The sequence below is a fragment of the Hetaerina americana genome, unplaced genomic scaffold, assembly GCF_022747635.1.
Source record: "Hetaerina americana unplaced genomic scaffold, ioHetAmer1.1.p SCAF_3, whole genome shotgun sequence".
In the NCBI taxonomy this organism is placed as follows: domain Eukaryota; kingdom Metazoa; phylum Arthropoda; class Insecta; order Odonata; family Calopterygidae; genus Hetaerina; species Hetaerina americana.
Window position 1 is genome coordinate 81,519,643 of NW_027286874.1, and position 27,341 is coordinate 81,546,983.

At 40.9% G+C, this 27,341-nt stretch overlaps 1 protein-coding gene across 1 annotated transcript in view; it reads left to right on the forward strand.

The window, feature by feature from the left end:
- Positions 1-26,835, forward strand: part of LOC139690442 (protein timeless homolog) — a 453,641-nt gene extending 426,806 nt beyond the window's left edge. The window contains exons 2-4 of the mRNA XM_071587894.1: positions 24,308-24,379; positions 25,545-25,623; positions 26,580-26,835. Coding sequence (XP_071443995.1) covers positions 24,308-24,379; positions 25,545-25,623; positions 26,580-26,835 — 407 coding nt within the window. The remainder of the gene's footprint in view (positions 1-24,307; positions 24,380-25,544; positions 25,624-26,579) is intronic.
- Positions 26,836-27,341: the final 506 nt, after the last annotated feature.

Sequence of the window (27,341 nt, forward strand, 5' to 3'; positions counted from 1 at the left end):
TTTGTTTGAACAATAAGGCACTATCTCAATTAAGGTTTTTAAGTGAACCAAAAACTTATGATAAATTATATTATATTCCCCATATTTCCTTTCCTATGCCTCAATTTTTCTTTTGACAACCTACTATGACAGTTTGACTTTTGGACTGGGTTACACACATAGCAGGCACCGTAGTGTGTGTGACCAATCTATATCTCATTAAGTCTGGGAATTTTTAAAAAGTTTTTGATTGGATTTCTCTGATTTCTCTTTAGAAGACCTTTATATTTCGCGAAATTTTTACTCTCCATCACCACCACAGCAGGAGACTTATTTACTCACATGTTTGTTCTGCTGTCCGTTGTAATTTTCTCAAGCCATCCATTCAAGCTCGTGTTTATAACATTGCTCGAAAGACCCGAAAACAACTCAGAGATCGTCTTTTGTTTTCACTATAGAGGCACGTCTAGAGAAAAATGAACTTTGAAGACATTAATGGGACGCCCTTTTCCAATGCATATGGCCGGAACGAAGAGCTTTGTGATAGTTGATGGCCGAGCCTTGAATTTAAACGATAAATGGATGGAGCTGGGACTACGAAATAAAAAATACGTGTTGTCGTTATTGCTAGAAAATTAATGGATCTCGGGGTACATTATGGAGACGTCTGTCTCTTCTTGGTATTCCTCAAATTTCTTTTTCCTCACACGGAGGACGAAGATAAATGCGGAGTTTTATGCATTTTGTCTTCAATGCCAGTTTTCAATGCATTCCTTTAATAGAACAGAATTTCTGAACATATTAATAATTCTCTTAATTCCTAATAATTCAGGAGCACGTGTATGTTAACAGTGAATTCATATCACTTAGGATTTTCAAAGACATATCTTGCTCATAAGGGAATTATCCATTCCAATCCCTGAAAGTTATGTAGTCGATCCTCTTCACTCTTGTTCTCGCTTGTCACGCGTTGGATTCCGCCATGGCCAAAGTGCTTTCTAACAATCTTCGGTTGGAAACCGAAATCGAAGGCTCGTTAGTATGAAAATTCGCTCCGCCTCTCGTTTACCTTTCTTTCCTTCTCCAGCTCACGTTTGTAGTGCGAAAGCATGTCTACATACAAAGAAAACATGTCACCTGTATTTGCGCAATTTATTCACCGCTGCCGTTCTCATTTCGAAAGCAATACTTACCCGTTTCCCAGACCCATGATGTACGAATGCCCATGCTGCGTTTGTAATAATTGGCCCGTAAAATGCTATCGTCTTGTGTATTTTTCTATTATTTCAGGTAGGGATGGAAACAGGATGGGCATGTTGGATGGAAAGGAGGGAAGTATGCTGAAATTGAATTGAAGAAGGGCTTATTTTCTGGTGTTTCGTGTCAGGTTTTGTTTCGTGGAAGAGGCAAGGGAAATACCGTTGTGCAGCCTGTGTCCACCCAAAGAACTAATAAGAATGACGAAGTTTACACATTCACCCATGTCCATATTTCATTAAATCTGTTCTTAACTTCGACGAGCATTTACATTATATTACACACGTATAACCTAGTCATTATATTACTCATATGCGGACCTAAGCTTCATCCTAATGGAAGAAAATGTATGAATAAAAAGCGAAGTGTTTGATTCTTTCTTGACAGTCATGTTTTCATCAGAGGAAATAAAATATCAAAATAATAATAATAGGTGCAGTATTGGTGGCTATAGAAAGAGCATGAATAAATAGTGAGAAGGGAAGAATTCATTGGCGGAAACGGGCATGGTCTCAGCAATAAGTATTGTAGTCATTTTGCCATATTTAATTGCAGGACCCCATTTTTTACTCTCATGCATAATTTACGTAATTTAGAATAAATGAAATCAATACATAATCCATTTATTGGTAACTGCCTATCATTATTAGTACAGTACCTTCGAGAAGAGTTGGACTGAAAGGATTTTTGAGCTAAATAAGTCTTAAGGGTCAATTTTCTCAAATTAATACTTTTTATTTAGGCCTCAGGTACTTCACTATGTCAGAAATATTCTACCGTTGAATCGACATTTCTGATTAGCTCTGCCTAGTTTTTAATTGTGCAAATTCGTAAATGTTGGAAAAGGTCCACGCCGGTGATGCAAACTTCCTTTTTTAAGCTAAAGGGAACGTGAAGGAACGGTGTCATCGAAAATCGAATCGGTTGAGGCATAGCAACATGTTTTTGCTTCGTAATGCAAAATTGGCTATAAAGCCGTGGATATGAAATTGGACCGAAAATAAAATTGCCATATGGTCTAGGAGCCGCTCTCGCGCTTCATTGCTACCTTAGTTATTAAAATGTCAACCAGAGGAGCAGGATAGCCGGGCGTATTCGACCTCCATTCGACGTCGCGGTGTCAGTATCCGATGGAATATCCCCTCATGGGGTCCGTTGGACGAAATTATCACAATAATGACGATAACCGCTGTTTGCGGAACCATTCACGTGAAGAACGCGCCCAAATAATAATACCCACACAAACCGGCACACTCATAACACACCCACACGCAGGCGCACAAAGCACATCCGCGGGGAGGGGAAGGGTGGTGAATGGCGTCGTAAATGTTTGCTCTGGCGAGATGAGAGGGGGTAGGGAGATTGGGGGTTGCTGTGTGGCGTGAGGGATCAAGGGGGAGGGGAGAGAAATGAGAAGAGCAAGTTGTACTTGTGTGTGTGTGAGCATGTGGGGCTCATTGTCTCTCCGTTCCCACTCCCGCGGCAGAGCGGGTGGGCAAAAGCGGGCGTTTGTGCTGAAAACCCAAACACGGACAGCGCGGACTCATCGGGAGCGCGCGGTTTCAATTTCCCTCCGCGGCGCGCGGACGCAAAAGCCCTTTCGATAACAAACCGATTCAATTATGATTTCATCTCTCTCTTAGCGGGCGGGAGGGATTCCGAGGGATAGGGGGTGCGGGCCGGTGAGTACGCGATGGCGGCCACATTGTGAACCGGAACAAAGGGGTTTGCTGGGGAGGGGGTGAAGGGATTGGGGAAGGGGAGTGTTGGTGAATGGGGAGGGGGGAAGTTTGCGCGTCGTCGCGAGACGCAGCGGGGAGAGGATGGCGGAAGCTAGAGGAAAAAATCGACCGCGCAGAAAGAAACAACATCTCTCGTCCCAACCACCACCACACACACCCCCCCCTAGCGGATTTCGGGACCCAGAGCCCTCTCGTATCGGATGATGCGGAGGGGTAGGGAATGGATTTGAGGTACGAAATCGCGCGCGGCTTGGGAAGGGAAATTAGCGGGAGTTAGGTGGGAGGAATGAGATTTGAGCGTCGGACGGGGGGTTTCCCGGGATGGGAGTGGGATGTGCGCGGGAGTTTGGGGGTGCTTGGTGCGGACCTCGAGGTGCGGACGCGGAGTTCGAGGAGGCAAAACTGGTGGAGCGGCACTTCGCCGGGGTCGGCGACATTACGGTGGCGCAGCCTCGGAGATGGGATCTCTAGTGCTTTCCCCCCTGCGAAAAGTGATCGTTAGATCCCCGACCCCTCCGGGAGCTGAGATGTAATATTTTTGATGACCGTTGAGGGTGTTTACGGTGTAGTCAAATCGTGAGGACGTGTGTAGTAATTTTGTGTCGCCGTCATCATCTGCTCTGTGGTCCGGGAGTAGTATACATTTATAACAGAATTGGTATTTTTGGTGTCCCCGGAGAGAAGAGAGAAATATATTACGTGGGTATAAACCCGGCGTTCCCGTTAGCCTCCACATCGTGCAAGATGCGTATAGGTCCAATGTTCACTTTCGGTGCGGAAGATGGCATGCTGCGCTTTAAATTTCTCCGCGTCGTGTCCGAGAAGTGACGGGAATCCCGGTGAGCATTCCTACTGTTTCTGGAATCAAGAGTTGTCAACCATTTGTCCATTGATCACTCGGGGCAAGTCTTGGTATCCCTGGGGTCAAATCTAAGGTGTACTTTTAGAACGTACACTAACCCCTGAATTATTGGGAGTAATGTGGTTTTAGGCTACCTCGAAAAAATGAAAACTGCAAGAATGCGTAAGTTGTATGCACGTAAATAAATTATGACTTCAAAGCATAGTTATTGTACAATGTACACCTATATCCAAATGAACATAATCCATATGGACAAATAACTTCAGAATTAAATGGTTTCGAAATAAAATACGAATTTCTCTAGGGCATCTCTCAAGTACTTGCCTTTCGTCTAGCTGCAGTTAACACATCCGACGTTCGCTCGTGCCGTGAGTTGTAATGGCTTGGTGCAGCCAAAGCGGAAGTAGCTTATTAGCTATGTGTGTACCTACGTGATGAGTTAAATCTCTACCTCGAGTAATAGTTACGGAACTTTGGTAAATAGGGACACGAATAAAATTCCTGTATTTCGAATATCCTTCCCCTAGGGTACTTCCGCGTATTTCGTCGTTGTTTTATGTAGTCATTTTTCGGAGAGGAAACAAAACAAAATTACTACCTCAGTTTATCTTGCTAATGCACTTTTTAAGCTCCCTCATCATTTATATTACCCACAATTCCCGTCCCTTTTCCCTCCCCACTCCACCAACCGACGAAGAAATGTAGGATTAAGCGACTCCGCCCGGGTGTCAAAAATCGTAGGCAATTAATGCGAGGAGCGGAGCGGCGATGGGGGACGGAGGGTACTCGCAGATGTGGGTCGTTGGAGGGAACGATACATTCGAGGCGCATAGGAGGGGTGCGAGTGGGAGGGATCGGGGTAAGATTTTAAGTGCGCGCCAGGAACTCGGGAGAAGGGGTGAGGATGACTAGAGCGTTTCCCGTGCGGAGGGAGGGAGGTACGGAGAGGGGTAGACGTATTTGGACGGAGGATGGAGGGGGGGGGCATAGTTTACAGAGGCGATGGGGGAGAAAGAGATTCGATTGCTGTGGCGGGAGGGAGGCTGAAGGAGAAGGGTTAGTTTTTACGACATGGGTTGCGCCTCGTGCTTTCGATGGCTTGTTATGCGTTTCTCCCGGCGGGCGGAAGCTGTGGCTGGCGATATATCCGTCGAATTGGGTTTAAGGATACGATGCCATGTGGCGGAGGGATTGGGGGAGGGAGGAAATGGGGGGACTCGCCGAGGGGGGAAACAAGGGACTGCGCGAGAGTCGGCAGCAGTGAGGGGCGTTAAACTGGACTCGTGGGAGAGACCCTTGTCTCTTATCATCGGCTGCTCCCCTCCTGCCCGCCGCCCCATCATGGACATGTGCCGTTGTCGTTGGGCGTTGGTTCGTGTTAATTCGCCTTGAATTTCAGAGGTGACGGCAGGACTACTTTTAATCATCGCTGTTGATGTGGCGGTCATTCATTATTAACAATATTTGTGGTGTGTCCCCACGAAATGTGACGTGTTAAATAAACCTTGCGTGTCCTGGTCGATTTTTTTTATTTAAACTATCCAATTTTACTTGAATTAAATATTTTTTCGTAAATTTTACAAAAACGGCGAGACATCGTGAGGCGTCTTCGTTTAAGCACAGGCTGTAGTTTTTCGCGATCGCGGTGAAATGACGGCAAGTCGTGGATTTCATGTCACAAGTGCGAATGGCTGTTTTCTCATGTCTTAGCGGCCGGTCATCACTATCACAATTGCCATTACACTTCATTCTCGAGTGGGTCAGATGTTATTCGTAGTAGTTTTTATGTGAGGCGACCGACAGCTAAGGTCATTTGCGCCATTAGGGATGGATGGGAAGGGAATGGTGGAGAGAAACCCAGCGTCGGCATTTGTCGAAAGACGCCAAGGGGTCTGCAGTTAAACATCCCATCCGACGGACGTTTTACTCACTCAAAGTGCTCTCCAAAAAGCACCTTAAGTAGGGATCGGGATACCGCTGAAAAATATTTGTTGTCTCCAGGATTTGAACCTGGACCCTCATGGTGGGAAGCCTGTACGTCAGCTACCGCACCATCCCGATCCCCCGGGTCATATGTGTCGACGATTTTCGGAGGGATTTGGTACGACGGGATTATGCCATACGTTTTTTGCCCCATCTTTCTTCCTTTTGTAGTTCTAAGCGTAGTAGTATTTCGGTCATGCCTTATCTATTGTACAGTTAAAAACGGAATAAAACTTATACATTTAAAAAACGACGTCTTCCACTGTACTTCGACTGGTTTCGGCATGGCTGCAATGACAAATTCCAAAGAAACTGCGGGAGATGCCGCAACAGTAACTTTTAACGGAGTCATCCGCTAATGTGCATTTTAATGCAACAATTTCAGAGCGTAAAAATCATTCGCCTTGACTGGGACTCGAACCCAGATCCCTCAATATCCGGTCGAGTGCTTTAGCCACTTAAGCTACCGAGGCGTCCTCTTAAACTCTGAAATTTTGGGGCTTTTAAAGGAACTAGATGTTATGACGAAATACCGTACATACAATGTCACATGCATTCGTAGTCGTGCGCGAGGCGCCACTGTCCACGAGGTTAAAAGCCAACTTTAAACACGTATGGTGTTTTCCCTTTGACAAATTCCAAAGAAACTGCGGGAGATGCCGCAACAGTAACTTTTAACGGAGTCATCCGCTAATGTGCATTTTAATGCAACAATTTCAGAGCGTAAAAATCATTCGCCTTGACTGGGACTCGAACCCAGATCCCTCAATATCCGGTCGAGTGCTTTAGCCACTTAAGCTACCGAGGCGTCCTCTTAAACTCTGAAATTTTGGGGCTTTTAAAGGAACTAGATGTTATGACGAAATACCGTACATACAATGTCACATGCATTCGTAGTCGTGCGCGAGGCGCCACTGTCCACGAGGTTAAAAGCCAACTTTAAACACGTATGGTGTTTTCCCTTTGACAAATTCCAAAGAAACTGCGGGAGATGCCGCAACAGTAACTTTTAACGGAGTCATCCGCTAATGTGCATTTTAATGCAACAATTTCAGAGCGTAAAAATCATTCGCCTTGACTGGGACTCGAACCCAGATCCTAAGTTAGTAGAACCCAGAGAAGTTACTGTTGCGGCATCTCCCGCAGTTTCTTTTGAATTTGTCAAAGGGAAAACACCATACGTGTTTAAAGTTGGCTTTTAACCTCGTGGACAGTGGCGCCTCGCGCACGACTACGAATGCATGTGACATTGTATGTACGGTATTTCGTCATAACATCTAGTTCCTTTAAAAGCCCCAAAATTTCAGAGTTTAAGAGGACGCCTCGGTAGCTTAAGTGGCTAAAGCACTCGACCGGATATTGAGGGATCTGGGTTCGAGTCCCAGTCAAGGCGAATGATTTTTACGCTCTGAAATTGTTGCATTAAAATGGCTGCAATGGCTTCTCGAAGTGTTGAACTTATTTCCCTAATTAGTGGTAGCATTGAAAGTCAAATAAATGTCATAATAAAATACACACCTTTGTGGAAAATAAATACTGTAGCTATTTAGTCGTCGGTCAGTTGCATTGAATAACATTAGCGTCCGAAATGTTTGGGCTACGGCAAAACAAATGCCTAAAAGCACCAACGAAATATATTAATTATTTATTTTCCACGACCCTGGCAGCTTATTAAAGAAACGGCATAGAAATTACGCAAAAGAAATTTTAAAAACCCTTTATGTTTTGACGATTTTCGTCAAGGCGTATGCGATACTGTAGCGTAATATCTTTCACGGGAAAGTTTTCTCCGGAAGTAGAACTTACATCCTTGTAGAAAGTTTCCCAAAAAGCTTCTTGGTTCTACTGGTTCTTAGTCTCTTTTAATAGCCCTGCAGCAAAGTTGAATGCGAAGGCTAGATGGGTTGGTTCCTGACGAGGGTTCCTTTATGGTACCGTCCCAGGTACCGAAATATACCTGTGATTATTACCCTAGGTACTGGTGAGAAGGATTTTTTCATTCGACACTAGTAAATAAGTATAGGAGTTTAGTTTTATTACCTTAAGGACCAGTTATCGATCTAATGTATCAAATATTTCGTGCCATTGGCGCAAAAATAGTGCTAATATTTCGTCCATAGATGTTGCTTTCAATGATTTACATTGCGCCGCCAAATTATGAAGTGTCATTAACAAATTTGAAAGTGGTTAAATTAGCCCTTGCGTTATAATTATCGCTATTATTACGCATTATTTCTGTTGCTTTAAATTTCACATTGGTGTTTCGTAACACTAGAACTCAGATGCTTTTTGAAAATATGGCATTGGAGAATCGATTGCAAGGAACCGTATTGGTTCTGTCCTTTCCGTGTCGTGATGTACTTCAACTGTACGTGAAGTACCAACTTCGTCACAAACCACAGACCACAAACAGCGTATCATCCGCTCTCCATGTGGGACTCAAAGTAAGGACCTTTACATTGGCAAACGAGTGCAAAAATCACCATTGTATCCTGGTTGACTATGTATTTTTTCTATGGTATAAAAATTGATTTGCTAAGAGTGTTACTGTGGTAATTGGATGAGATATTCCACCGCTCAACTTATACCTTGGCCGTAAACTAACAATTTAAAATGCATTATATTGAATGAAAAACACTGGGTTAATTTTCATATTTAGTGTAGTTATTTACCCGTTTCGACATTTCCTCGTCATTATCAATAGTATAAGATTGTATTTTTTTATAATGAATGCTTTTGTGAAAGCGTCGAAACCGCTCAAGTATTGAAATGAATGAGGACGATTAGCAAGTGTTTTTCGGTCAACATACCTTGTCACGTTGTCTTCAGCTGATGCTTTAAATACGTCACGTAAAAACTCATGCCCTTTAGAGGATACCAATCACCACCAATCCAGACGAACCTTTTATTGACTTGACTTACCGATTGGAAGCCATTTTGACTCCGTGGTTTCACCATACTTATGAGTTTTTCTGCGAAAGTTTGAAATATTTTGGCTACAACGTGGAATTTCAATTCAACGTGGGAGTCATCATCATGTCTGCATGTGTCTATATCCCTATAGATGGTTAGATAGCCCGAGGGATGGTTAAAACACGATCACGATCCTTCCAGTATTAGTTTTTTAGTACCCTGCAAGCCACCGCTAGGTTGTGTGGTAGGGGGTGAATACACACCAGAATAATGTCTACCCGAAATACTTTTCCCCCCTAGAACGATCAGACAACGTTATCCTGATCCCTTATCGTTCCCGGGAAAAATGGCATCTTAAATCTATCCGTTCTGCACTTAATCTCTCTAATGTTATTCCATAATATTTTCTGCCGTGGAACGATGGGGCTAATAACACATATTCAATGTCATTGCTGGACATCCTTTCAATTTATGCAAGAGGTGTATTGTGTAATTTAACCTTCGCTCCGTGAGTGATTCCCAGCCTAGTTTCTCTAATATTTTTGATACGCTACTAAGTTTTTCTTAACAACGTTTTAGAAATCTAGCTCCTCTACGCTGCTTGCAATCAAATTTGACAATCATTCCAACTTCATGAGGATCCCATATAGCAGCATATTCTAAATGTGGCCTAACAAGCGAAAGATGACGTTTCTCTCTGACCTTTTCATCACATTTAAGCCGTTGAGTTATGAAATAACATGGCTAGTCTTACTATTAAGAAGAGTCCTTGGCATGCAGAATTGCATTTCGTTCCTGTTAAAATTCTAATGATGTGGAAATTCTTGTATCTTTGTATTTCTGTCTTTAGGAGAACAGAAATTGACTGACGATGAGTAGAGAGCGTAGATAACGGTTTGCAACAGTTGTTAAGAGGTTTAATTCATAGGGCTAAAAGTGTAACAATCTCTTTTCCAAAAATATGTAGGATATTTTGTTAGGTTTTGCGTGTTTCTAAAATCCTAATCCCAATCATTACATTTACTATTCTTCAAACAGTATTTTCTAGCCATTTCAATCGCGATAGTCTTTTACGTACATATTTATCGGGATTTGTGATAAAAGACGCAAACAATGTTGTAAATTTCAATGAATATAATTCTCTCGGAGCGAATACGTAGTGGCGTTTAGCTTTTGCTAGATACGGCCGTTTCATTTTATAATTAATCAAGGCTGTGGCACATAACCATTAATCGAGTGATGCAAATCCATCATCCTGTTTTTCCATTTTCGCTTCGCTGAAATTCAAAAATTCTTCAACCCCATCGAATAAATCCTATATTGTATCGTAAACCGTTTCCGTCGAACGTTTTTGGAGTTAAACCGCTACTAAAAAAAAACTCACGGTTAATCCTTGTTCTGGATGTATTACTTCCAACGGTGTGATCACAGCTGGGGATAATAAAGAAGCAAAATTCTAGTCTCGAATTCGTCAGCCACATAAGGTTTGTAGTCATGGAAACGGGGATGTTTCCCTAGCCACCACTCAACGAAGTGCAGCGCCTGTAATCTCGTCTTAGAGGCCCCAAATGGCGGGGTAATTCTTTGAAATTTTCCGCTGCATCCGAAGCGCGTAAAGAAAAGCTGGATGGTTTCACAAATGCTCATCTCGCTCCCCGATCCCCACCCTGGCGGAGACCCTAATTCCTTCGTCTTTAATTACAGCCGTGTGGATTTACACAACTTCTAGCAATTTCGCCAATCAGAAGCGGCTAATGTTTATGTGGGCGGCGCGCGCGCGCTTTCTTTTTCCCGAGTTTACCGAGTGTAAAGTTGTTTGGCAGAGTTTCGCGGAGAAAAAACATTTCCTCCCCCCGCAAGAGTTTAAGCGATAACTACACTCTCGCCATAATTCTGCCTTTGAGCCCGGCCCCGGCGAAGGGAGTGAGGGAGGAAAAAAAAGCAGGGAGATGCGGCTCACGGTTTTGAGATTTTCGCTCGGGAGAGCACTCCCCTGCTACTTACAAACAACCCCTCTTTCCTCACATCATCCGTCCCCCTCCACCATCTCCCTGCCCCCAACACCAACCAGCCAACCTCCCTCCCCCCCTTCACGGTGAATTATTTTTTCTTCCCCCTCGTGGCTCTGAAAGCATTTGACGGGGGAGAAAATTCGGATGAAGATAAGAGCGAGGATGGGCTCTCTTTTTTTTTTGAGAGGGGCGGTGGGATAAAGGGCCTCTTCTCCTTCCTGTTTGTATTCCGAGGGAGAATGTCTGTGTATGCGTGTGTTTACGTCGTTGTCTGGGCTCTTAATAGTGCTCTCGCGTAGAGGCGCACAGTTGACGTCGGGAGAGATGCAAGGTTTAGAAGTGGATAAGGAGAGGGAGGACGCGAGAGTGTGTGGGTGTGTGTGTGTGTGAGCGGCGTTTAAAAAGAAGAGGGGTTTGTGGGTGAGGGGACTCCCGCAAAGGCGCAGGATTTGCGGGGGGCGGTAGGGTTGTGAGGAGTGCTGGAAGGTGCAACGTGGACGGGGAGGGGGTTGGAAGTGAGAATGTAATTGCAGACTGGGAAGGATTTTTGTCGAGGGAAGGGATTTAAGCTCCTCTTCGGTGCCAGTGTTGGTGTTCCACGCCTCCATCTGCCTTCCCGCGTCCCTTCCCCGCTCTCCCTCTCTCCTCCTCTTGCCTCAGCCGCCGCGATGGCTTCGCATCCGACAAGGGGGCGTCCACGTCTGTCCCGACACGATGGCGAAGATAACCCGCAAATTGCGCGTCTCTTCTCACGCGTGCCCCGACGGAAGGTGGGGTTGCGGAGGAGAGAGGGGAGTGTTAGAGAAGCGTTGCCAACCGCTGACAATCGAATTACGCAGGGGGCAGGCATATTAATTACGTGAGGCGGTGATTTCAGGCAGGCGCATAGTTAAGCACCGCCGTTTGGAAACAGTATGGCGGGAGAGCGTGGCCGCTTTCGTCGGCTTTGGTGCTTTGATTGTGCCGTGATAGAAAATTGTAATATCGTCGGGAAACTTAGAAGATTATTTTGAACCTTGTGGTCATAGACCGGGTAGCCCATTACTGGCTTGGATTCTACCCCCTTAATTGATCTTTCGGTGGGCTGTGATGTTTCCTACGCGTGGATGGCAATGATTTGAATTGATCTGGTAGCAACAAAAACGCTATGCTAACATTCTTGTGTGTGTATTGCATCTAAAAACACCGTTATCGACATGTTGCAGCTATATCATACACTTATAGTTGCACCAAAAGAGTTTTCCCTGATTGTCGCTAAGGATCATAAGCCATTATATTATTTTTTTTAAGCTAAGTTGTTTGTTTACATATTCTGCCCTTCAGGCATAAAAATAATCGGCTCATTCGATTTTTAAAAGTTAAAGTGTGAGTTATCGGTTTTAAAATGGCAGTTTTCAGAAACGACTCTCCTGGAAAATAAAATAGCCGAGACCGTTAACTTGATTGGCACTAGGTTTGTTGAAGGAGGGAGGTAAAAACAAAGTTATAAGTAAGGGGAAAGATAGGGAGCACACACTAGCTCACACTAGGTGTGTTTTGGAAAGAGTGACCCCCGTGTACCTCAATCGTACACAATGTAAAGATAATAAATATGAAAACAAACTTATAGCCACTCGATCACCAGGGTGTGTTAAGGAATAACAGTCTGTCTCATGAATCGTATTTACACGTACACTCTGGGTTTGCAAGGATATATCCTTTGCCAGGGACCCGCTTTACTCCTACAGGAATGAAAACTAAATTGAAAGAAAAAATCAGAAAAGAAAAAAAGGCCAAGTTCACGTTCGTAGTCACTCAATCACTCGGGTTTGTTAGACCTTTTTGAATCGCACCTACTCATTCGTTTAGGGTTTACAAGAATACCCCTATGCCAGTGACCCGTCAATCATACAGATAAATACATAATATTTATGAGGAATGTTCGCAAGTTTTCGGTCATTCACTTAATCACTCGGTTGTACTCGGAAACAGGGACTTTTGCCAATCAAACATCCTGACACTGACGTGATTGAGGTGCACGTGAGTTACTGTTTCCCAAACACATCCAAGCGACCTAGTGTGTCCATCTTCCCCTTAGTTGTCACTTTATTCTTGGTGCCAATTAAGTTTACGATCTCGGCTATTCCGTTTTACATTGCTTCACGACCGTAGGTACATTCATTTTAAATTTACATGATTCTACTACTTACTTATTCATTATCAGTTTTCAAAGACGTTTAATTCCCGTTGTCAATTTTCGAAATGGTAGTTGTGGTTGTTGAAACATATTTTAAATATCTCCTGACGTGACCTTAAGTTTACATGGTCAGGCTAAAAAAATGTAAATTCGGGCGGGAAGCGTACGACTCTACCAACATTTTAACACGATTTAAGGGTGCTAGTGCAAATGGCACTTCCTTGAAATTCTAAAACATATTAAGCACTGAAACGATCAATCGTCGTTTTCACGTCGATTTGTAAACTTGAATGAGTTTTGTTGGTGGGAGGTTAGGGTTGAGGACGGGAGGTAGAAAGGCGTGGCTAACAGTAAACGATAGGGACAAATGGCTTTATTGGGGCCGAATCGGAAGGGTCAGAAGAAGCCCCAGCCGGCGGGACGAAAAAAACAGTTCGCCGAATCAGCGACGACATGAAGGAAGGCGAGTTTGTTAACGCATGCATTTAAATGGGGCGATAACGAAGCCAGGCAATTAGAAAATGGTAATGCGGCAACCGCTCACGTTCACCCTGGGGGGACCCCAAATTTAGTGAGGAGAGTTTAACTGGTAGAAATCCCTGTTGGAGATAAACACTTAAACAGGAAGAAAAGAGGTTGTCTTATGCGAGGCTGAAGGTTGAAAAATGTTAAGCTTTTTTGTGAAACTTCATGGCTCCATGCAAAGGGGCTATTTTGCATGGAAGGACGGTAGCCAAGTCTCACCGGGAGATCTCCTATGGCTAATTTTTTAACCCTGCCTTCATAGCATGAGTAATCGCAGCCTAAATTCTGGACTGGTGCTGTCAAGTTTCTTGGACACCTATCTTATGTTCTGTCTCCCAAAAACGCTGGCATTCCAAAAGCTATTGAATCGTGCGGGGAAATATTTGACGAGTACTCCTATTAAGCTCTCATTCTCCGTAATCGGAAGAAATCCATGATTATCAAAGCATTGCATTATGAACATCAAATCCTTTACTACCATTCAAGTCTTGTTCTATAATTTCAATGATTTTTTATACTTGTAAAGCAGTCTCTCATGTGTGATTTATCTGCTTTCCATCTGGCATTGAGTATATTACATATTTTAATCAATTGCTGTAATTAGAGTAAAGTTCGCGTTAACAATTGCGTGACGGAGTTGCCCAGAATGTACTCCTGAATGTTGAAATAGGAATCAACTGAGCACGTCTTTTAACCGCGCATCTTTTAAGACAATGTTACCGCGTTTGAAGTCCCGTTATATGGATAAAAAGTAGAATGCCCGCATAACCATTAGGAATTGGTGAATCTTTGATATTTTCAAATGACATTACAGTGAAAAATTAGGCAAAGATAGGGTGAAAATGGCTTCATACAGTGGTCATATTTCAGTTATTTTATTTGAAAAGTAATAAACAAAATAAAAGAAAAAAGGAAATTAATAAAATATTACCATTGAAGAGAATCGAACTGGGGACCTTTTGTACCTCTCCTTCCTATCTTATTCTATTGATACATTCTTCGATGGTACATTACAAATTTCAATACTAAAGTTTAATTTCGTTAGGTTACGTTTTTTTTAAATTTTCGTAGTACCTACATTCTACTCTTTTTCACGCTTTAAATATTTACTCCGTTCTCTTTCTTTTTGAATGTTAATATAAGTTCATGCGATTAATAAAAGATTCATTACATGATTGCATGTAAAATTTTACTTATAATATTGTATTCAATTAGATCTTATCATTTTCATGAACTATTGGCTAATTATGATTCTTTTGAACGAAAAAACTTTGAATTGGAGCCGCTCATTTTATATGAACAAAGATTGAATTCATTAGTTTATCACCTAAACATTTTGGTTAACTATTGAGTAATCGTTTTAAGGTTTGGAAGACTTTCAGATTTCCCTTAGATTATTCCCCTTTCAATCTCCCTGCATTTCTTCTGCCCACCAGGGGATTTAAAATGTTCATTGTCTTTCATAATCGCGTTCATACATACCCTCCATTTCCACTTGTGTGAATCTGTGATTATTCTCTCTCTCAATCTTATCTAAGAGCAATGCCATAAACCTATTAACTTTATTCTATATAATATATTCTTCACGTACTCCAAGCGATTTGTAGCCAAAACTTTAAGACATACGTTGCCAAGATTACGGATTCGTCCTAATCCTTCTCCATCGGAGTGAAACCGCCTTCTGTGTCATCCGTCTTTTTTTGAGTGGTCCCTTCAGTCGAAATCTACCGTTAAAATTTTCGACAGATTTAACAGTAAATGCAATAATTTTCTGTTTTTCTTCCCCCGACTCGTCACTTCTCTCATTCTTTTTCTCTTATATTTCCTCTTATTATTATTACTTTTATGTATGCATGTACTTGACGAAGAGTTAAATGTAACAAGGGACCATATGGTCTCAATTTCGCCCGAATAAAGACGTTTATTCATATATTTTTTCCTAACGCCGGAGCAAAAACAGGTGGAGGTGGACGAAATCAACTGTCGACTTTTGCGTACAACAACGCATTGATTTTGATTTTAAATGATTTCTCCTGCGTGCATGAAGGAAGGAGTTAAAGGCGTGTGTATGTGTTGGAGGGGGGTTTAAGAGATGGGGGGGAAAGGCTCACGAGAGTTAGCGGCTGTGGGAAACGCAAGCATCCCTGTTTGTGGAAGGGGTTGTCGACGCCACTTAACGGCTGGGTGAGGGGTGTAAGGGGGGCGGAAGGGCGGTAACGGCCCGGCGTGGGAGATGGGTAGGCGTCTGTGGCTTTGGAACGCGGAGCATCAAGCGCGTAATGCATTGCAGTGGTTCCGAGGATGGGGTAGGGGTCGGGCGAGGGCTGGGTGGAGTGGTAGGAGTGGGAGGGGGGAGTTGTGTGTTTGGGGTGAGAGGGATAGGGAGCCAGAATCCGCGGTCGGAGCATCCCCAGCCCCTCTCGCTCCTTCTCTTCCACTTAACCCAACCTGCTCGTAGCCTCACACTTCCCTCTCCCTCTTACTCCCGGGATCAGTAATCCCAGAAACCTGGAGACATAGTTTTCATTGCTTCCGGAGAAAAGTTTAGATATGTCGAGAAATATTAACGAATTTCACGTGACTCCTGCACGCAGAAAGTCGCTTCGTTTCTTTGAAGGAAATATATGTTTTCTACCTGTCCCATTAATCACTCAATACGTTAAAACTCCTCAGTATAAACACAAGGTCGCTGAAGATAAGTCGCTATGTCTATGAGATTGTCCATTGTCGTCTCCTAATTTTATTTTTTATAGTGGATCATACAGTAAAGAGTATAGGCATTAGTAAACATGCAAGAGGTATTTTGGGAGTTCGCTGGGCCGATAAAACCGGTAGAACGCAAAGAGAAAATGCAAATTTAAAAGTGAAATAATCCTCTTCCTTTTTCGCCTCACCAACGTTCCTCATGCTCGTATTATCCGCATATGATCTCATGTCTGTATTTGAAGATTATATTTTCGTATTTGATCATATTCTTTTCATCTTCTCTCCCCTCAAAGAGTTACTGCTGCTTTCATTGTTTCTCTGCCGTCTACAAATTATTCCTAGTCATAATTTTCCCACTAATTGAATCCCATTTTTTTATTGACATGCATGGACCAAATAAATTCTTTTCCTAATTCTTGGCAAACGTAGTTGCGGCACTATACAAGAACATATAGGTGTTCCAAGCCTATGTTGTCTGTATAATCCATGCCAACAATAGCATAATCGAATCATTTCAGCGATCTCAAACCTTTTTAAACGCCGTTCAAGTGATCGTTCTTCTACAGAGCATTTTCACTGCCAAATTTTGTATTTCTTTAATTTGAATTATTCATTTATATTTCCGATTTCTAATATTTTTGCAACATATTCATTCAATTTAATTCAAGCTGACGGATCCCGTTAAGATCGTATAATTTTCGCTTAATATTCTGAGTATTGCGATACAAATTGCACCTCGGTAGCACTACCTTTATGAAGGTATAATTGTTATGAAGGTAACTGTGCATTGCTTTAAGTTTTTTAATATAATATATGCATTTAATATTAATATGTTTACTTTTACTTGTCTTTTAGTTGTGGTATTATCCCATACCATGAATGAGTTATATCATCATCGCCAGTTATTATATCCCAGAGGATTTTTCTCTTTGATTTTCATTTTGTACGTGGATTAAAATATTGAATTTCCCGCTACCGTTTGACGGAAAAATTGAAAAAGGACTATTCCATTGTTACAATATTCTCCATGGCTTCGAAGTCGAAATTTTATTTTGCTTATTTGCCTCCTGTATTTCGTACAGGCATACTCGTATATAATGAGGTATTACACCGTCAGGTAAAAACTTTCTTTCGCAAAAAAACGGCTTACTGCTGTGTACAAAAATACAACTATTGACGAAGCGGTTCTGTATGCGTGTATGAGAGGCATTGAGAGTATTAGCGTTTTAACGATTGCATAATGTAGCCACATACATAGAATATCCCCACTTAGCTTGCGTTTTTTAAATATATTGTGTAGTTGAAACATATTAGAAAATCCCACCGTTATCAGTTGTCTCTTTGATTGGGTAACCTACAGAGGTCGTAATATTAATGTGAACTTCTAGATGGCTGTTAGATTGAGACATAGGCTTTACTTATAAGTGTAGTTTAGTTTTTTGTAACCAAGTGAAGCGTTTAACCGGTGCTTTGGAACAGATATTATTATGAATTTTCATTTCTCAAAATGTGCACCTACTTTTTTAATATTCACAAGTTCTCTTTTGTATATGAAAGCATAGTTATTTTCATTAACCTGAACGTTTGCTAATTACGGCAGTGAACTTAATTGTTGAATCTAGAGTTTTAATGAATGAAAAGAATTTTGAGATTTTAAGTATCAATATATCTGAAAAATAGTATGAATAAAGCTGTTCTTTCTGAAGTGTGGAAGTGTCACGTTCGGTCTATGGTACAAATATTCTTTATAAGGAAAGGCATTGAAAATATTTAGGACTCAATGCCACCGGTTTGACTTTAATAAGACATGGTATGGCTAAAAAAGAAATTGCAAGAAAATATTTGTTGCGATTAAGAAGTGAATGCAGAACATACCTTCTGATACAATTAATTCAGCTGCTAATACGTATTTCTGCAGTCCGTTCCCACATTTAAGTTAAACTTTTCGCTGCGTTTCTCATACATCTCCTTGATTACGAATTTTTGGAATGTTACGATGATTCTGTAATTTAATATTGAAATGTCTCCATGAAGTGAAATTTCTCCTTAAAAATTCGTCCTAATTTCATGTCAATCGCGAATAATCTTCGGGGCCTTAATCTTAATAACTCCACTGGTGTAGAGTCGGCACGGGTGTCCTAAAGCCCGCCTTAGTTCCGCGTGAATTTTCGCTTAATTTTTATGAGGAAACGAATGTTTATTTGGGATTAAAAATCCACACTTTTTGCTACTATCCGCCAAAGATTTTTTTGTAATTTTTTTTCTGCGATTCGAAACACGGCAAACAGCTCGGTATGATCGTCAGGCTCAAGTTACTCAAGATTGCTTTGTTCCCGACTTATGTAACAGTGGTTTCCCCTTTCAATCGCCTCTTTCTTCACCCCCTTTTACCCGACCAGCCCCATCCCGCCCCACCTCCCCTATTTCTCGAGAACCTCTCGCCCGCCTCCTATTCCTCCCCCTCCTGCTCCCCTGTTGGTACTACCAGTTCCCGCGTCCCCCCGTAGCCAACCCCGAACTTCTCCCACCCCTCCCGCCATGCTGTCTGCCGTCGCTTGACTCCAACCCCCTCTCCCCTTTTACTTCGATTCACTCTTTGGACCCGTCCTCCAACGCTTAAGGCTTTCCCAAGCCTCTCCGTCGATTTCCCACGTGGAAAATTTTAGATTGTGACTTTTGGCTAGGGGAAAGAGTGATGTAGATGGGGAGAGAGGGGTAGGTGAAAGTTATCCGCCCCCAACCCCGTTCTTCGCCCCATCTCCACCTCCCTTCCTCCCCCAAGCAAGTGTGCTCGCGTGCGAGATAGAATTTTTCTGTCGAGAGGCGAAAAGGGAAAGGAAGGAGCTTCGTCGCCCCTTCCTGCCCATACCTTTGCGAAGGTAAACGGCAATAGCCTTTCGGGAGCTGGAGGCGTTAGCGTTCGTGGTGGTTGCGGGTTAGATCATAAGTAAAGAGAGACGCCGTTACTTGCGCCATAAAATCATGGACTGTGGAGGGTTTTGTTTTACCTCCGTTGGATTCTATTCGCGGTCGCGGGATTTGCAGAATTTGGATACGGGAATAGTCGTGATTCGATCCTTTTTCCGGGATCCGATTATTTATAATGAGAGGATTACAACGCCGATCTGAGGTACTTTTCACTCTTCCGGGCAAGGAATTATTTCGCGTGATGAGCTCTCTCGTTCTTTTGATTACCTTTCGTTTGATGATGGCAAGGGTTTCTCCTCGGCAGTCAAAAAAATAGAAATTTATGCGACGTGTGTGCGACTAATTGCTCAGCCAATTGATTTCTAGATTCTCCAGTATTAATGCTTTCATAAATACAGTAAAGAGAAAGTATATACTGAATGTATATACATTCAAACACGAAAAAAAGTCGTCCCGGCAAAGAAAATATTTTTGCACTTGTGATCTACTAAATCCCGCCTTTCTCACCTCTCCCGTGTTTGTTCTTTCTTTGTGTTCCTATCCCTTTTCCTTATATCTATATCCATCTGTATGAATATCCGTTCGACAAATGAGTTTTTCGTGTTTGAATATAAAGAAATGAATTTATATATATAGTACAATACACGGTAACACACAATATGGAAACACAAAAAAAGAACACTCACACGTTGTGTCTTGATATTTCGACGGAAATAATCCGTCTTCATCTGAAGATATAGAAGTAATGGGTAGAAGTAAATATATATATATATATATATATATATATATATATATATATATATATATATATATATATATATATACACACACAGATATATATGTATGTATGTATGACTGCATATATGAGGGTCCTTTCTTTGTGTTTCTGTGTTCAAATGTCTTAATCAATGTTTTTTATATATTTGTGTGTGTGTTTGTAAGTAATTAGGTAATCTACCGGTTAAGGTAGGTTTTGGATGGACCCAGCTACCGAATAAATATTTTGTGACTCCTAGCAAAATACAACCCAACATCTTCTTCATCCCTATGTACTTCCTTCCTCCCTTCATACCATCCAGCATCCCCATCACATTCCCGCCCTTTCCTCGCTTGCCTAACATTCTTTCTCCCAACTATTCTCCTTTTCTCCCCTATTTCTCCTTACATTCTTTCTCCCAACTATTACAGTCTTCAACATCCCACTGCCGATCAATAAGCCCTTCATTCATTTTTCCTGCCTCCTGAGGATTTCTCCCAACAATTTCCTCGCCTCGCCCACCACACTTCCTCATTTTTTTTCCTTTCGGTCCATTTCACCTCCTCCATTCCACATTTCAAAAGCCTCCAATCTACTTTTAGCATCCTGCTTCAGTGACCATGTTTCCATGCCGTACCTAACTACGCTCCATATCAAAGTTTTATCGAGTGTTTTCTTAACATCCTCACTCAACGTCCTACTACTTTGACCATGAACAAACACTTCCGAGATACTTAAACTGTTTGCGTGCTCTATTTTTGCTCTTCTATTCTAATGTTTAGCTTAGCCCATGTCTTTCACGAAAATCGCATAACCTTTGTTGTATATACATTGATTCTCATCCCATATATATCGCACTAAATTTCCAATTCACTCAGCAATGCTTGCAACCACTTGGCTGACTGACTACCTAGAGCTTTGATATTAGGAAACCTAACTGATTTCTTGTACTTCTCTGAGGCCTTCGGGTCAGACTGGAAGTTCTCGGACGGAAACTATTGAGGCTAGGGGGGCGAGGTGCAGGGCATGCTGGTAAGGGAATCAAAGATGGCGGTTAAGGGTGGGAATGTTAAATGATCGGGAGTTAGTATATATGCGGATTCGCGAATTTCACCTCTATATTAGTGGCTTAATCGGTTAGGGATTCTAGGATTGCTAGGGAGAAACACTGGTCGAAGGAAAGGTGGGAATCTGCGTGTAAAGGGATTGGAAGAGAAGAGAGTGAGGCAGAATTACAGGAGTAGCGGTGATAGTTCATTCAAATGGATGAGGAGGTATTCTGCATGCATACTAGCTGTCTGATCTTTTGAAATTCCCACCCTGAACAGCCATCTTTAATTCCCTTCCGAGCATGCCCCTCACTTCCCCCCCAGACTCCATAGTTTCCGTCCGAGAACTTCCAATCTGACCTGAAGAAGGCCAAAAGTTTAAACAATCTACAATGCGAGTGTTCTTTTACGTGTTACCTAATCAATTTTGTGTTTGTGTGTTATATATATATATATATATATATATATATATATATATATATACATATAATCATACACATATACTAGTAGTCTCGTCTTTAATTTTACCTGACGCTTTTTAATATTACATTTTATTGGTTATAGATCTTATTGGATATCCTATTTAAACTCAGCATTTCTTTTTTAATACATGCCTAAAGGGGACATGGTATTCTAGTGAGTGGAGTGCTGGGCTACTTACCGGAGATGCCTCTGAACACTCATAGCTTCACATTGTGATTTTTTTGTGTCCAAGATGTTCTTTTGAAACCATACACAGCACAAGGAAATGAACTGGTTCCCTTACTCTGATATGTGAATTTTACAGGCCGTTGGGCCTTGTATTTGTTGGGATTTATCCTCACCTATCGAACCAACCTTCGGTTTGATAACTGTGGTAACGGGCTAAATTCATGATTATTATAAATTAGTGGCTACATCGACCAGGTAGTATGATGGAGGTATTTATTTGGGCGAAATTGAGACCAAATGGTCCCTTCTTCCATTTTACCCATTCCAGGAGATCAAACAAAATGGTGATTGATGCGGGATTTTGCTCTTTCAATGTTATATAACGAACTGGTCTCCTTTCTTGTAAGCTAATAGGCTCACCGTTAAGGCAAATATTCTCAATTTGTGTACCCACTTTTTATGCAGCAGCTTTTAAGAAATGGTCTTCATCCTGCAATGTATGCAATACACCGTACATTCTAGGTTTGAAATGTGCCTATATTCTAGGATACCTGTTTAAGTTGTGTGAAGGGCAACATCTCATTTCTATTCTTACTGAAAAATACGTATGCGCTGATGCTTAACGAGTTAAATTCAGTAACTACTAGAGAGACCAATTTAAAGCATAATATCATAATTGTGTCGGCTTTAGAGAACTGGATGGAACTATTCCTAATGACCACAACGTCGGCTTAGCATAAGAGGATATTTTTAAAATCCAGAGATTAGTTTGGGAGGAAGATGATAAGTTGAGAGACCTGTTGCTGTATGTAATTTCAATGTATTTTTGTCTGCTCCTCCTGTAATAGTTCTAATAAAGTATATTCTGTGATAACGTAATTTTTGACATGCCATTTCCTCGCATACTGCTCACCTTAATTTTAATATAGTGATTCTCTCCTAAGCTATGATGACTCAAAATAGATGCATCATTTAACTAATTAATACTACTATTCTATCACTCAAGAAGATCGTTAATATCGAACTGAAATAAATCTATGATACAATTTATTTTTTTAAGTAATTCACATCCCGTAGCTGAAAAATTATGTAACGGTTGGACCAGAACTTTCTTCATTCCCTCCAAAAAGAAATATGTTATAATTGCGCCGAGATATCCCCCCCCCCCCCGAAAGTTTCGGGACTCAATGGATATCTTTCATGACACACCCCTCCGGTAATGAGCAGGGAAGTGAGATTCCCAAGGAATAAAAGTACTTCTTTTCCTTTTCCTCCCCCTTTGGAACTTCTTGTTACGGTTTCTTCTCCGGGGTCCCTTTTTATATTTTTCCAGTGATTTTTTCCTCAGACTCCGCGCCCATCCAAGTTTCCCTCATATCTGAGACCGTAATTTGTGCCGGACCTAACCCTTCCGCCTCTCCCCTTTTTATATTTGTTTCTTTTTGTTCCGTCGTATTTGCCTTCGGGCTTGGCCTGGGTTGCAAAACTACAACGCCCTTAGCTTGCTCTCATTCGCCCCTGTGGAATTTTCTTTTGATTAGAATCCAAGACTTCCTTCCCTGCCCATCCCCACTTGGATCTGGGCGGGCCTGAGAAACGCGAATTTTTTACCCAGGCCCCTATCATTTTTTTTCATCAAAGGAGCCCAGTGCTAGGTACTACATCCGAGAGCGATTGTCGGGAGTTACTCTACCTCTTTTTCATTCATTTGCCGTGGGCATCGAGGACAATTACACTTCCATCTCTTACTAAGCTCCTATTTTCGGTGTCCAAACTCACAATAATGTCTGTCATAAATAAGTAAAACCAGGATAGACATTTAATGCACTCCTTTATAAGAATTGAAAGCAGAATTTGTGGAATTTATATGGTCATGAATTATGTTTTGGCACATTGGTAAAAAAATATCCCTTGAGCTCATAGTGGCTATTGTGATATAAAACACATAGCATTCTAAATCTTAACTTAACAATGTTACCACAGTTATCAACCCGAAGGTAGGATGGATAGGTCTAGGTAGAGCTCGTTTAATACTAAGCCCAAAGGCGGATGAAGTTTGCACATTAGGGTAAAGCGACCTGTTCCATTCCCTATGCCAGAAATATCTGGTACTTGAAAAATCATACAGCTTGTGTGTAGTTGGTGCCCAGAGGCGTCACTGGGAATCGAACTCCGTACTCCAGTTCTGAACACACTAGGCGATCATGTGAATATGCCAAATAGTAGAATTGGATTTTTAATTATACGATCCGTTTCAAGCAATTTCATGCTAAATTAAGAACCCAAAACTTACGTAAGGGTATACGGACAATTTAAGGCGACAGTAAGCTGTGTTTTCTTTTAATGAAATTGATACATTTTATAAAGCACATCAGGATATTTTAAATGTGTCATTGGGTGGTATTGGATTGTTTATTGCCTTACAAAGCATCCTTGCAAGATGAAAAAGGGTTCATTTTCGACTCGATTTCACAGAAACCAAAGTAAGAGACACCTAAGCTTATTTTACTGTGGTCTCATTAAATATCTAATTTAAATGCCTTTATTTCCGAATATATTTCCTTTCTTCGAATTTTTTGTTGCATTTTATCGATTTTATCACTATTGATGAAATCAGAAATGCATTTTCAGCACAAAATGTTGAAATTATGTACATATTTTGAAACCTAATTGATGTTTCATGTCTACGTTTTGACTTAGTCGTGTAATTTAAAAGTGCCTGTCGCCACTTATTGCAAATTTTAGCATGATTTCTTTTCCGTTTCAGAATCTGAAGCCAACAACGCCGATGCGCCAAATGCTGAGGAGCCTCATCCACCCAACGAAAATCTTAGTGAAGGTAAACCAACACTATTTTTTCATTTTTCCCTGGCGTATAGTATCGTATATTTTCCAAAATCCAGAAGTGTTCCGTTAATTATGATAACCCTATAATTAACTACTGCATTAGATTTATGTTTTAAGTACTCCAATCTAAGCACTATTAAGAGTTTGGGCCAAAGAAGGGCATAAACGCAACACAATATGACATGTAGTCTGCTACTGTATTGACCCAAAAGGTTTTTATAAATTGAGGTTAGCGATCAATCTGGTAATATCTTCCCTAAACCTGAATTAAACTTCACTCATAGTGATTGAATATGAGTTGTTCCATTTGTACTATAAAAATCCTCGAAGTTCAAAACACCCGGTAGTGATTTTTACGCATAATATCAAGGGTTTCATTTTTGCGAGAATCAGTTGTGTTCTTCACCGACTCTAATAAAATTGTAAAGTAGGTATGTAAGAGCTGTCTTAACTTCCGCGACTAGATATATTACAAAAAAGGATGTTGAAGCCGGTGTAAGACCAGTCGATGGATGTCTAGCATATGGGCAAAGAGAAACTCGGTGGCTTCACCCATTTGCCTATTTATTTAGTAAGTACAGAGTTAAAGAGCCATTTTTGAGGCATGTCAGTTGCATATGATAAAAATTTAGCCAAACGATGCACGATTCCTTCGTATTATATGGAGGAAAAAACCGTATGAAAGGTTTATCATTAAATTTAATAATCTTAATTTAATAGTAAAATAGTAAATATCAGTTCTATTTTTAACTATGAAATACCTGGTAAGCATTAGTTTGAACCTGAAACAAATTTAGCACTCTACCTACCCTAGAATTGATATTGATTATCGATCTGAAAATACTTCTCGAAGTGACTGGTACAATATGTCCTGTATGCCATATCATTTCTTCGTATAATGATTTATATGAGTCGTTTATAGAAACCTCATCATGTCTTAGTAAATTTGTTAACTACAAGTTGACGAGAGTTAATTTCTTATCTCATGTGTTGAATGTATACGCGTATGTTGTTCATTGCTTTCTCATTTCACAATAAACATTCGGCATAGAAATTAAAAAGGAATAAGATGTAGCATCAAATCATTTACAGAATGTCACTTAATCCATCTCACATTTTACTCCTGTGATTTTCCCTTTATCCTTAACCCTTTTTAGACGAGGAAGAGGAGGAAGGAGAACACTATAATGCATCAGTGGCTGAGCAAAGTTTTCAGTTCAAGGATTTCTTAAATAGGTGAGTATATCTTTCTGAATGTTTTAAATTTCCACATCCAATTTTCTAATTGCCTTGGATAATTTTAATGTGATAGATGATAAATGATCGCATCACCGTAAAATATAATACAGAGTGTTCATCAGCAATGTAAAAAGTTAATTTTATATCCCTAGATAATAGAATATTTCTGCGATCTTAAACAGCCAGTTTCATCAATTAATTCTTAGGCTTCCGCGACGTCTATCTGATGAAGGGTTCATGCTGATTCAGGGAATTACCGCCGCGTAGGTGTGTTGATGGACAACTGTTTCGCCTCCAGGACTGGGGGTGAAACAGTTGTCCATCAACACACCTACCCGACGGTAATTCCCAGAAGTAGCATGGGTCCTTCAGCCAGTTTCATTGTTTACTATAGCAGGGTTTATTTAGGTAAATATGACATTGAATACTCATTTATTATGAATTTATTCCATTGGATTAGTGATATGGGAGACTTTTGAATGCTCCATGCTTAAATTATCATCCAACTAAACCCATTCCTCCTACTTTTGCCTTTGGTTCCGAATGGTGGATAGTTATTAACCACTTCAACAGCACCATTACATCAAGCTAATTTATTCAGCTGAGAGTGATTTATTTAGCCAGTGGTGTCAATTATAAATTATTATAACCTAACTTGTCTCTGCAGATATATTTAATTTATGGTTTGTCTCATGAATGAATGAGTTTTGCAACCACGCTGCGGATTTATATCAGGTTGGTTGTGGTTTTATTATAATTTGACCTAGTAGTTATGAATTGAAATGTCATCGCAGTAATCAAGTAAAAATTGTTTATGAAAATTTTTGAGTATTATTTGAAATAGTAGTTGAAATATTTCTTGTAACGAGCGGAGTTTTATTCTATTACATTAATGGAAATGTTTCCTTGCCCATAATCTGGTGTTATAAAATATGCGTTTTTTCAATCCGCAGGTTTGCCAAAACTCGAGTGATACAACCTTGTGCTTTTATCTTGCGCGACTTCAAAACAAACTCTCCCAGGGTCAACCGTTGTGCCCTTCGTCTCATGCATCGGATCGCAGTGGAATGTCACCTCCCAGCATTATTTTTCCAGGCTTCATTATTTCGCACATTTCAAAAAATTTTGGAAGAATACAGATATGCTGCTTCCAGGCGATCACGTTCTACTTCAAGTGTTGGAGAAAAAGAAAAGACTATTAAGGTATAAAAAATTAGATATTTTTATAAGTATTTAATAAATTGTAATCCGTTATTTGGTAATATTTTTATCATTGTCGTACAAGTATTTCGCTGAAGGTTAATAAAAAATTACTGGTTTACCAGCCAGCTGTTACGTATTAAACACCTGAAAAAGGTCAAGAGGAGGCCGTGGGCTAGAATATGGAATAGCTCCTCTAAAGGCACTATTATTCTTGTTAAGTACGCAAAAACTAAAAATTAACAGCCAGAGTTCACCGTGGATAGATCCTTTGCACTTACGGCCACAAAAATCGCAAGCAGCTGTTTAAGAATCGTGAATTTTAAAAATGGTAGGATTTTATTTCCATGTAGGTAGGCGAGAGAAGTTCGATTTCTTTCGAATCATGACTAAGTTGAACCAAGTTTTACAAAACATCAGGCACTACATTACTTTTCAGTGAATCTCAGGTATCATACGAAGGTCAATCTTTTGAATAGCATGTTGACAGCTTGTATTTCATGTTCTGCGGCATG